At 38.7% G+C, this 13,114-nt stretch overlaps 1 protein-coding gene across 1 annotated transcript; it reads right to left on the reverse strand.

Moving 5' to 3' along the window:
- Window positions 1-9,588: 9,588 nt before the first annotated feature.
- LOC127435293 (macrophage mannose receptor 1-like) lies at window positions 9,589-11,252 on the reverse strand. Its single transcript, XM_051688648.1, has 4 exons — window positions 10,965-11,252; window positions 10,408-10,755; window positions 9,996-10,322; window positions 9,589-9,889 (listed from the first exon to the last, which is right to left on the reverse strand). The coding sequence occupies exons 1-4, from the start codon at window positions 11,029-11,031 to the stop codon at window positions 9,714-9,716; spliced, it is 918 nt and encodes a 305-aa protein (XP_051544608.1). The 5' UTR covers window positions 11,032-11,252; the 3' UTR covers window positions 9,589-9,713.
- Between the last annotated feature and the right edge of the window lie 1,862 nt (window positions 11,253-13,114).

The following is a 13,114-nucleotide window of genomic DNA, read 5'->3' on the forward strand; positions in this document are numbered from 1 at the left end:
TACTGTAGGTTCCACAGCTCTGGCTGGGGATGCCAAAAAGTGCATTGCGCTTGAGAGAGAAGGTCTCTCCTCAGCGGTATTTCCCATGGAAATCTATCATCTCTAGAAACCAGGACTGATTGGGCCATTTCGGTGCAATTAACAGAACTAATTCCATGTCCACTCGGACTTTGCTGATGGAGGCGCACCGGGGGAAACGCATACTTGCATTTCGCCAGCCATTTGTGAGCTAGCATGTCCACGACCAGCGGGGCTTGGGACATGGAGTACCAAAGGGGACAACGGGTGTTCTCCATGGAGTCAAATAGGTCAACTTCCAATTTGTCGAATATTTCCCAAATCCTCATTACTGTCTGAGGATGAAGTCTCCATTCCCCTGGTAATGCTCCCTAGCATGACAGCAGATCCACTCCGAAATTCAGACGGCCCAAGACATATGTCACACGCAATGAGAGGAGATGACACCTGCTCCACTGGAGGAAGCATTGTGTCATGCTCATTAATTGTGGCGATCGGAGTCCGCCTTGGCGATTTATGTACGCCACTACTGTTGTGTTGTCAGAATGAATCAGAATGTGGTGATTCACAATGTCGGAATGAAAAGCTCTCAAAATTAGAAAGACAGCCAGTAGTTCTAGGTGATTGATGTGCCATGCCAGTTTCGCACCTGTCCAGGTGCCGAAAGTCGGGCGTCCATCATACACCGCGCCCCAACCTATATTGGATGCATCTGTGGTCACCACTTTTCTTCTGAAAATTTAACCCAGCATAACACCCGGTTGGTAGAAGGCTGGCGCTGTTCATGGTGCTAGAGCAGCCAGACAGCGGCGAGACACCATGATGTGCGTGTGCCTGAGGCACCAGGCACGATGTGGAACATGTCGCTTGAGCCAGTCACCCAAAGCTGCGAGTGGCACAGCATCATCCCCATTATCTGAGCCGCCAAACGTAATTAGGCTGTGCGCTCTAATTGAAGGCCGGAGCACATCATGTGCATATTGCACAATCAAGGATATTAGATCAGAAGTTCAGGCTCGAAGGGCTTGTGCTGGCACAAGATCCTCCTCTAGGATTTCAAGCTCAACCTCACTGCCCCGCCGTGCCCCCTTATTTGTTCTCTCTGGATTTAACACAGAAGAGGTGGGTGGGAGAGCACGAGAGGCTGGACCTTCCCTCAGAATGAGGTTGATTCTAGAGCGCAATGTCCGGAGATTCATGCCTTCGCAGTGAGGGCAGTCTACCTATATATATATATATATATATATATATATATATATATATATATATATATATATATATATATATATATATATAAAGATACAGTAACTCCAGCCTGAGCACTGTGGGAAGCAGGTAGAAGTCTCCGCTGAAGCGCCACGTTGATAAACGACGAACGTCTGATACGAAGAACCTGTGCACCGAGAGAGTCTTCAACGGCAATGTGGAGAACTCTTCACCGGTACACAAGGGAGTGAAAAGCCTCTTTGTTCAGGTGCTGAGCACAGGCGACGACTCATCCTGTCCACGTCTCACTGAGGAGTGCCATCCACTGTAAGTGTATATCATTAGCAAAGCAGAAAGGGTTCCAAGACGAAGTCGAAGTTCACAGTCTTGAAGGAAGAAAATTCTGAAGAAATGGTGACTGAGCGCCCACTTATATAAGCCAGATGCACGGCTAAACGGGTGGGGCAAAGCTCAGACACCATTGCCAATCAGAGGAATGGCATGATTGTATAAGGGTTTCAACAAGGTCGTGGAAGGACACTACCCCCCACCCCTCCAATGGTGCTTACGGCAGTGTCAAGTTAACTGAATCGATAGGGATCTCTTGTGCCTGTGTGGGTACTGGAGCTGTTGCTATGGTTACGGACAGTGGCCGTGTGGTGCTTTAATGGCAAGGTGTCGCAAAAGCAACATGAACTTTCAATTCATTGAAACTGAAGCTTAAACACACAAATTCCAAAATATAAGAGAGGAAGTCGATCTACCAGACTCCTATCCATCAAAAAAGTGACTTAAATCAGCTGTTTGGTAGCTTTTAAATGACTGACTTAAGACGACGGATGTAAAACAAGCAGACACACATTCTACAAATGGGACAGGATGCTCCACTAATCGTCCAATATTTTTAGCTGAGTTGATTTTAAAGCAATGAATTAAAGATGCCAATTTTTGTAATGTTTAAGCGTGCTGACACCGTGCGGTGCATTTGTATGTAATTACTATCAGTGAGTAAATTTGAAAAGTTGTGTCTTAAATCGTCCTCATTATTTAAAGCATTGCTTCTGTACAGATTCACCGCATTCAACAATATATGTCCATTTTAGTCATGATTGGACTTCTTATTGTCTGCTGTAAGCAATGTTCCAGTTGTTATGCATAGTCCAAAGGTATATTTGTAAGGTGTTGTGGGCAGTATTTAGAGTCTGTAGCCGATTCTTTATGTTGTGGTGTCTGACAGAACAACAGATTGCTTTAATAAACTGATGCAGAAGAAAAAACTGTTGAATGCCGTGAACTACGTTGCGCACCCACAATAATCTTACATTTACACACTTTTGAAGCACTCTGGTTACATTAGCACATCACTGAGTTTGGGGTGCGTATAAGCAGTGTTGTGTCCTAGATAGGAGCATCTCTTAGTACCTCATTTGTGTGTGTGTGTGTGTGTGTGTGTGTGTGTGTGTGTCCAGGTATTCTCTACATTGTGGGGACCAAATATCCCCACAAGGATTGTAAAACCTGAAATTTTTGACGTTGTGGGGACAACCTGTCGGTCCCCATGAGGAAAACAGCTTATAAATCATACTAAATTATGTTTTTTGAAAATGTAATAATGCAGATGGTTTTCTGTGAGGGTTAGGTTTAGGGATGGGTAAGGGGTTAGGGGATAGAATCTATAGTTTGTACAGTATAAAACCATTATGTCTATGTAGAGTCCTCATAAAACATGAAAACCCAACGTGTGTGTGTGTGTGTGTGTAAATGTAAAACCGGTGTGTGAAATTCTTGAGTGATGAGACATATACCAATTTACAATAACATCAAATTAACACAACACAATTTAAACATCTGTTATACACATAATTACACTCAACAATATACAAATAATAACATACACTGTACAGTATACAATACGCTGTTTTTTTTTTTTTTTTTTTTTTACTATATAGATACACATTATTCAATAAAAATTTAAATATATATATATATATATATATATAAAAAAAGTATATTATATATATATATAGAATGTACAGTATTGTACTGTATTGACATTCAGGCTGTCGGTTGATAGTCAGTTGTTAAGAGAGACATAATATAATAATAATAATATAATTTATGACAGTCCGGTGTGAGATATAAGAGTAAGGGTAATAAAGTAAGGGTAATAAAGTGCAGTGCTGATGTATATTGATCATGAGAGATCAAGAGTTCAGAAGTGTGATTGCTTGGGGGAAGAAGTTGTCATGGAGTCGGCTGGTGCGGGTCCTGATGCTGCGATACCGCCTGCCTGATGGTAACAGTGAGAACAGCCCATGGCTCGGGTGGCTGGAGTCTCTGATGATCCTCCGAGCTTTTTTCACACACCGCCTTGTATATATTTCCTGGAGGGAGGGAAGCTCACCTCCGATGATGTGTTTGGCAGTTCGCACCACCCTTTGCAGTGCTTTGCGGTTGTGGGCGGTGCTATTGCCGCACCAGGCGGAGATACAGCCAGTCAGGATGCTCTCCACAGTGCAGGTGTAGAACCGTGTGAGGATGTGGCGGTTCATTCCAAACTTCCTCAGCCGTCTCAGGAAGAAGAGGCGCTGATGAGCCTTCTTCACAACGACTTCAGTGTGGACGGACCATGTGAGTTCCTCAGTGATGTGGACACCCAGGAACTTGAAGCTGCTGACTCTCTCCACTGGTGCTCCATTGATGGTGATGGGACTGTGTTCTCTGTCTTTTCTTCTGAAGTCCACCACAAGCTCCTTTGTCTTACTGACGTTGAGGGAGAGGTTGTGCTCCTGACACCAGTGTGTCAGAGTGTGCACCTCCTCTCTGTAGGCTGTTTCATCATTGTCAGTGATCAGACCTACCACCGTCGTGTCATCAGCAAACTTAATGATGGCATTGGAGCTGTGTGTTGCCACACAGTCATGTGTGTACAAGGAATACAGTAGTGGGCTGAGAACACAGCCCTGTGGGGCTCCAGTGTTGAGGATACAGATAAAAAAGCAACTAAAGTCTTACCTGGTGAGCAGGTGATCATATGATCATTTGATAGTGTGCTAAAGGAAATAGAAGTCTTATTCTAATTATGTCATAATTTGATTATGGAAATGTTCTGGCAGGCAAATAGCTTGATTGCGTCACTGGAAGGAAATATAGGGTATTAAATACAGTGGATATAAAAAGTCTACACACCCCTGTTAAAACAGCAGGTTTTTGTGATGTAAAAAATTAAACAAAGATAAATCATATCAGACTTTTTGCACCTTTAATGTAAAAATTACAACCTATACAATGCCACTGATAACCAAAGTGACACATTTCAGAGAAAAAAATGAAAAAATAAAAAACTTATAATAACCTAACTGCATAAGTGTGCACACCCTTTTATAATTGGGTATGTGGCTGTGTTCAGAACCAACCAATCATCAAGCTCATGTGAAATAGTACACAGCTGTCTTCACCTGAAGTGACTAACTCCAAATAAATCTCAGCTGTTCTTGTAAGATTTTTCTGACATCTAATTGGTTGCATGCTACTACAAATCCATGGGCCACAAAGAGCTTACAAAGCATCAACGGGATCTCGTTGTTGAAAGGTATCGCTCAGGTGAGGGCTACAAAAATTCCAAGGCATTAGATATACCATAGAACACACTGAAGACAGTCATCAATCAACATGTGGAGAAAGTATGGTACAACAGTGACAAAATCAAGATCAGGATGTCCCTCCAAAATTGATGAGAAGACAAAGAGAAAACTGGTCAGGGAGGCTGTCAAGAGGCCTACAGCACCATTAAAGGAGCTGCAGCTCTTTCTGGCAAGTACTGGTTGCTCCCTACATGTGACAACTGTCTCCCGTATTCTTCATCCGTCTGGGCTATGGGGCAGGGTGGCAAGACGCAAGCCTTTTCTGATGAAAAAAAACAAAAAACATACAAGCCCAGCAAAAACCTATATCCAGTCTCCCAAAACCATGTGGAAAAATGTGTTATGGTCTGATGAGACCAAGATTTAACTTTTTGCCCAAAATTGTAAAAGGTATGTTTGGCGCAAAAACAACACCGCACATCAGCAAAAGAACACCATACCCACAGTGAAGCATGGTGGTGGCAGCATCATGCTATGGGGCTGCTTCAGCTGGAACTGGGGCTTTAGTGAAGGTGGAGAGAATCATGAATAGCTCGAAGTACCAGTCAATTTTGGCACAGAACCTTCTAGCATCTGCTAGAAAGCTGAAAATGAAGAGATCTTTCACCTTTCAGCATGACAATGATCCAAAGCACACACTCAAATCAACAAAAGAATGGCTTCAGCAAAAAAAAAAAGATTAATGTTTTGGAATGGCCCTGCCAGAGCCCAGACCTGAATCCTATAGAATCTGTGGGGGGACCTGGAGATGCCCTCGCAATTTGACAGATCTGGAATGTTTTTGCAAAGAAGAGTGGGAAAATATTCCCAAGTCAAGATGTGCCAAGCTAATAGACTCTTATCCAAACAGACTGAGTGCTGTAATAAAATCAAAGGGTGCTTCAACTAAGTATTAGTTCAGGGATGTGCACACTTATGCAGTTATTTTTTTTTTTTTTTTTTTTCTGAGATGTGTCACTTTTCAGTGGCATTGTATAGGTTGTAATTTTTACATTAAAGGTGCAAAAATTCTGATATGATTTATCTTTTTTTAATTTTTTACATCACAAAAACCTGCTGTTTTAACAGGGGTGTGTAGACTTTTTTTATATCCACTGTATGTGCATCCTCTCTAAGGGTCAATGAAAAATAGTGATGTTTGAGATGATGAAAAGAAGAACCGTTGTAAAAAATATAGTTTAAAACACACGTGCCAAGTTCTTAGAAACGCAATCGTTGTATTAATGCTTGTTTTGTACATTTAAACTAGTATAAAAATGTATTTAAGGGATTGTTTTTTTTTTAATGTTTGTGTGTTACTTTAACTGGAATTTGATGCTGACATGCTGATGTCATGACATGAAAAAAATTTAATTTTGAACTGTGGTACATGTAAAAATAACCAAAAAAAACCAAAACATTTAGAGTCATGTGACCACATCTGATCACATGTGTGTATATGCTCTATAGATTATGAAGCTAACTCAATGACCAAACACTGGCAACCAAATCTCGCTGACAAGCCTACTGCTACATATACTGTATATATCAGTGACGGGCCGTGCGTTTAAAGTCTAGGCCTTCAGTGTGATTCATGCCATTAAGAAAACACAGTTTCCCAATGAATAAGACACCCTATGCCTTTGGGCATTATACATTATGTTGCAGCTAACTAGTAATAACAATTGACATTTTAAAAACACGTCCACTCATGAAAGCCAGAACTTGAAATGACAATTAATGCTCAAGCAAGCCTAATTTTTAACTGCAGCATGACTGTTTTGTAAAATGAACGTCTCCCGAACAGACATTCAAAAATCATAATTTTTCATACGAATCTACCAAGGAGGTCTATAATACCTGGAAAAATCTATCTAATAATATTTGCGATTTAAATGTTGCTTGCAATAAATTTTGTTTCATCAGGGTACATGGTTATGCTGTGTTCCATTCAAGCTGGATGTGGGAAATTCCTACTTGATATCTCCGACCATAAATGCATTCCATTCCCCGATATTCGGAACTGCAACGCTCCCGTTAGCTTAGCAGGGGTTTGACTCTCATTAGAGATATCTCCTAGTGACCCAACCTAAACAATGCTGCAGCGCTAGCATTTGTGCTTCAGGTGTACAATTATTAAAAGAGATTATAATTTACCATGTTTTATACACCTGTTTCTGCAGGCGTTTGTTAAACAAGCTTTAATATCATGTAATGTGGAAACGAACTCATTTATCAATATTACTTAATAAAGTGAATGTGTATCACTTACTTTGTATATCTCCCTGAGTGTCGACATGTTTGTGTGACATCATGCCCCTGCATCTCGGTGAAATCGGAGTTGAGAATTTCTGCACGAGCCTACAAGTTGTAATTCTGACATAAAGATGCATTCCATTACACTTTTCCTAGTAGGAAGTTGTAAAATCCGACTTTCTGAGTTGAATGGAACGCAGCACTATTTTTCAAAACTTGATCCGACACGATTGCTCCAGCAGCCTAATTTACACTTAGAAAACTCCTGATGTTGCTATAACAATGCAAAAAGCACTTACCAATTTACTTGAGGTGAAAATCAGTCCTCCTTTCCTGTTTAATAAATTAAGCAATCACACGGTCATACAGAACATCTCGTGTTTTTAAATCCATAAGGATCTCTTTCTCAGTGGTGATGACAGCCAACTCGTCAGACAGCTTGATCTTTCTCTCTTGAATTACGTACATCACTTAAAGTGTGACTGCATCACTCAAGGCCAGCTAGAAGGCCTCGACTGGGACATATCCTAAAGAACACCCACCAAGAACAGATAAATCAATCTGATTGGCTGATGAATCTGACAATCTGACTTTAGATGCCCATTCACTTGCACTGTTGAGGGATTCTGAAGAAGGCCTGAGGGGGTGGAGCTCAGACTCACTTGCTACTTTGGCTAACGGGCTTGTGAAACAGTTGTCACACTTTGCTTGTAAGCATCAAGGAATAAATTCTGACTGGATAAACTTTTTGTTTTTCTTTGTTTGTAGATTAATTAAGAGTGGAAAGCGATTAAAAATACATAGGCAAAAAATGTGATTGAGAATGAAAGGATGAGAAATATTTATTTATTTGGCATGTTAGGTCAGCAGAGAAGGCTTTGCTGGCCCTGAGAAATCACCACTGGTATATATTACATACTATAAACAATCATTAAAATCTGCAGTTTCCTCCTGATGCTCAGACTCTGCTTTCATTCTCAGTAGTCAATATTTGCATAAACATACAGTGTTAGTCAAACATTAATATCCTTTTCTGATGTGTTTCCGCCTGCCTCTACAAATTCACTAAATTTAGCACATCTTTTCCTTAGAAATCCTATATTCATTGTGCATTATCACACTGAGAATCAATGGGTTCATCCAAAAGCTGATAAATGTTGCTTTCAAAGCCTTTATATGGAGTTAGGATGAAAATAAAGTGCATTTCGAACTGTTCTGAGACCAGTGCAGACAGACAGCACGCTGGAGGTTAAGTCATTCACTAAATAGGGAGCAAGAGAGCATCCTATAGCTTTCTATACAGCTAAGTGCATTCACCCTAAAAAACTGACCAAAGTTCAGTTTCAGGCTGCAGATGATGTTTGGATCACTCAACATGTTTGACAGACATGTGACAATGATAATCAGTACATAGATTCAGAATTTATAATGTATATTTTATTTTAACATGATTGTCAGTGATTGGACGATGCTGGACATTACTTTGAATCAGAATTAATTATGATAATCTCTGATGTATTGTCTGTAATGTCTCAAAAACATGAATAACCAACACTCCTGGAAACATAATAAACAATTTGATTAAATAATAATAATAATAATAATACTTTCTATAGCTTTAAAATTTAAAATGTCACAACTTAGTCATGCTGTCCACAAATGTTGCCATCATTATTTATGAAAACTATCAAAGATACGCTAGATCTGTGTGCAGAGCTTCAAGATAGCCACAAATCTCAGGTATATAAGTTAATGAGGTAAACATAACAAAATTAAATAACAGGGAAAAAATAAGAATTACCTTACTAGTTTTACTGAAGTTATCTTAGAAATACACTGGAAAAGGGATTAGACTGTCCTTCTGAGTATATAAGACTTCACACAGAATAGAACTAACTGTGGTTACAAACCATGTGTGGATGTCAAATACATAAAAAAAACACAACAGCAAAGTTAGTATATGAGTTAGTATATAAGCAAGTATACACCCCATGCATTTTCTGGTGACACAAGAAGTTTGGGTGGGACATAAAGTGCTTGTCACTCTTTTCTAAATAGCCAACAGCTTTAAGTTAAACTTAAAGCTATAAACATAATTTGCTACTTGCTATTGTAAGTCAAAAATAGGTGGTATTAAGGGGAGGGGCATTCTAACTCATTCTGACAGATATTTGGATATGACCCTTAGTGCAAGATGAGTCATCATTATTTTGGGTCAGTTTTCTTGAAGGGTTTCCTGGAAGAGAGGCTATAATATTAATCAACTTTTAAGAGTACAAACAGATGGCCTCAAAACTAACAGACAAAAAACTCCTACTTTGATTTCATGGGGTTTTATTAAAGAACAGTTGACAGAGATTACAGTATATTCATCTGGTCATGTTTGTGTCCAAACTTTCAGCTGGTACTGTTTATTACTTTCCCTCACATAAAACTGTAAATTTAGATCTGCAGTTTTTATCAGTCCATTTGAATTCACCGTTCATCTTCTCTATGGCACCACAGTGGTGGGACATCTGATGTTCTGGTTGACTTCCTCCTTTCCAGTTGGTCCAGGGTCCCACATAAAGCCCATTGGACCAAATCCAAAATCCAAAGAGTCGACTCTGTCTAAGCCCCACCCACACTGGACCATGAAATATTCCTCCTCCTTAGTTCTCGCTCCGTTTCTATCTGATCATCCTCAGACTCGATGCGCAGGAGTCCAGAAGTATTCTCATTACTATCGCAGTAATCCAGAGCTTTCTCCCAAGACATTTGATCTGTGTTAACATGAATGTGGCTTTCTGTGAAAATAGAAATACAAATTTAAAACAAGTTAAATATTATGTTAGCAGTACGTCATTTTAGACCTGGTGTGTTTTGAAGGCATTAAGATTTGTCTCGACTTACTGTAACATAGAGTGTTGAATTGAATATCATGTGTTCGTTTCGCCCAGTGACCGTGTCTGAGCAATGTCACATATCCTGTAACTGAACTTTTATCTAATGGATAGATTCTGAAAGCAGACTTTCCTCCATCAAACCATTCAAAGTCATCGCTCAGGAGTCCAATCCAGAAACTAGTGTTACTCATTTGTCCTGCTTCCTTCACCTGATTATTCTCCGTCTCATCTCTGATAGTGACTAAATCAATGTGATTCTTTCTACAGTACGCCTGAGCGTCAAACCAGGTTTTGTTTTGAATGATTAAATGGTAGATGTATGATGCTTCACCATCTGTTTGAATGCAAGGATATGAAATTTATTTAGTTGTATTATAATATTTAGATTTGTAGGATACATACAACTCTGTAATTATTACCTTGATCATAGCACATGAAGTATTTTGTTGTATTGTATTGGAGAGATTCCCATTCTCCATCAGCTTTCATAGCAGCACAACAGATTTCCCCACAATTCCCTTTTAATTTGCTGAATGTGACTTCATCACCATTTGACCACTTATTGGTTCTGTTACTTGTGTAGGCACCAATCCAAGCACCAGAAGGACGGGCCTTTTGAGTTAATTCTGCATTGTCTTGTTGGTCGTAAACTGTGACAAGGTCAGTAAAATGACTCTTGCAGTGATCTCGAGCTGTGTTTAGATTCATTTTGTTTTCTACAAAGATTAAATCTCTTAGACGACCTGCAGCATCTGAAGGATGACAAGCTGAGGAAAAACATTACGTTTTTAGCAACAAGCTATTGACATGCCTCATCTTCACAGGAAATGTTGTCCATCTTACAAATGAATTGCATTGTGATCAGTTGCTCAGTTTTACTTGGTTAATTGAAAAAAAAAAAAAAAATACAAATTTGAAAAGCTTAAGTTTAAAAGCTGTTTAACAAAATATGATAAATGCAGGAGTAAATACTCACCCCAGAGGAGGAATAGCACAGGTAGGAAAACCATAATAATACTCTGTATAAAACTAGTATCTTGCATAGACGTAATCTCTTATTATTAAACTGTGTCCATTCATGTGATTTGATGAATCTATTCAGAAGAGATGCTTGTTAGAATTAATTTCACTGCTAATAATAGTTATAATACACAACTAACCTGGTTATAATCAATTTGACTGGAGGACTGAAAGGTTTTCAATATCAAGAATCACAAAAATATGTGTACTGTTCCCCTATATTGTCATCTCAACAGGTATTATTTTTTTATTTCTGGTTCCTTGATTAAAACTTTGACCAGAAATCAAATTTTTTCTCCAAAGTAATTTGATTTATTAATAACACTCTTATAATATGGACACATTTGAATGATTTAAAATCTATAATGACCTGCAAAAATATATGCCATGATTTCGATAAGGCCTACTGTAATAAACCTGTTTGCATGAAATATTGAAGCAGTGCAGCTTCAAATACTGTAAATCTAAAAACAACTAAATACAAAAGTATTGCTGTTCAAACAAAACAGGCAGCATCAACAATTAAACATGCAATGGAATCAGGGATTATCTAATAACACCTATATTATCCATGTAGTAATTTACTCATCATCGTAGTAACAAAAGATCCATAAAGATCAAAACAGAGATCATAAAGACCCTTACCTGATTATCTGATCTGATTATCAGATAGTGTGCGGAAGGAAATGGCAAATGTATTTAAATGATGTTATAATTATAGTGTGAGCAGGTGCTGACAGGCAAATTGAGTCTGATAACACATTAACAAATTAACTTTACTGATAAACTTCAATACTATCTATTAGCAAATGTTTTTATACTGTGGCAATAATATTCTGCTTTATCATTGCATGTAAGTCTTCTAAATACTAGGAATGTCAGAAAATATTGATATAAATTACTGATCGGCACGTTATTTTATTGATCCATTTTTGAGACATCGATATATTAACATTAGCCGACATTTAAATTAGAAGCCAATGTGTGCTTTCCTATTCACACGCATGGTGGGTTTCAGGCGATAACAAGTGGACAGGCACCATAGTTGTTTACATCTGGTAATATGAGTCTCTTTTTACCACTTGTGTTGGGATTTTTGAGTGGAGGGTCTCTGATTTCAACAATGCATGCATCAATCATTACGTCAGCGTGTTACTGCATGATATTAATGTGCAAAAAGTTGCGTGTTGCTTCTGCCAATTATACTTGCATTTATTCTAAGCGCAACATGTTTTTTATTAACATGTTGAAATTATTTTAAAGGAGTACCAGTGTGTAAATTGAGCCAACAGATGTGTGTGATTATCATCTCTGTCACTTTGTTGATATCAGGCACATGGAAATAGATTTTCCAATAAGACGGTTTAAGCCGCACGGAACCGGCAAAGTAAAAAAAAAAAACTTGTTTAAGTGCAGCAGTTGATTGATAGGTAGAACTTTCACCCAAGGACTCTTTGGAAATCCACTTGCTTGGAAAGTCCAAAATATATTCTATATCCACTGTCATGTGTACAGTATAGTCATTATAATGGATGCTAAGCTCCTGAATGTAGCCGTATGAAACAAAAACAGGTATGATGAATAAAAATAGACCATGACAGAAATTGAACAATTCAGTCCGTCAGAGTGACAGATAAAAAAAAAAATTCAAGCGTAACTTCTCGTTATGATGTAAAATCTGACCTGACATCTCGATAGCTCATTCATAAACAGACAGACTATTATGGCTTCACCTAGTGTAGTTTCAGTGTATGACACTGAATACTGGTAAGCCTTTGCAGTAGTTTTAGGAAAGCTAAAAAATGCTAAAGGGACGGTGACGCGTTTGTCTGTGTTCATGCGCTGATACACATTTTTAAGCTGTCTCAGAATGGTGCATTGTAAAGACAAAGTGCCGCAGGCGGACTCATTCATGCAATTCCAAACATCTGAAGCCACTTCAAACTCCAAACACTACACAGTATCACATAAATGTCAGAGGTGACAGCATTTCACCAGATTTGCAAAGTGGAAGATTGTGTCAAACACAAATACAGTAAATACGACAGAAGTATGTTCCTAGTGTATAAACAAAATCCTCAAAATAATAATAATTCAGTATCATAT

This window comes from Myxocyprinus asiaticus, chromosome 45, assembly GCF_019703515.2.
Source record: "Myxocyprinus asiaticus isolate MX2 ecotype Aquarium Trade chromosome 45, UBuf_Myxa_2, whole genome shotgun sequence".
NCBI lineage: Eukaryota > Metazoa > Chordata > Actinopteri > Cypriniformes > Catostomidae > Myxocyprinus > Myxocyprinus asiaticus.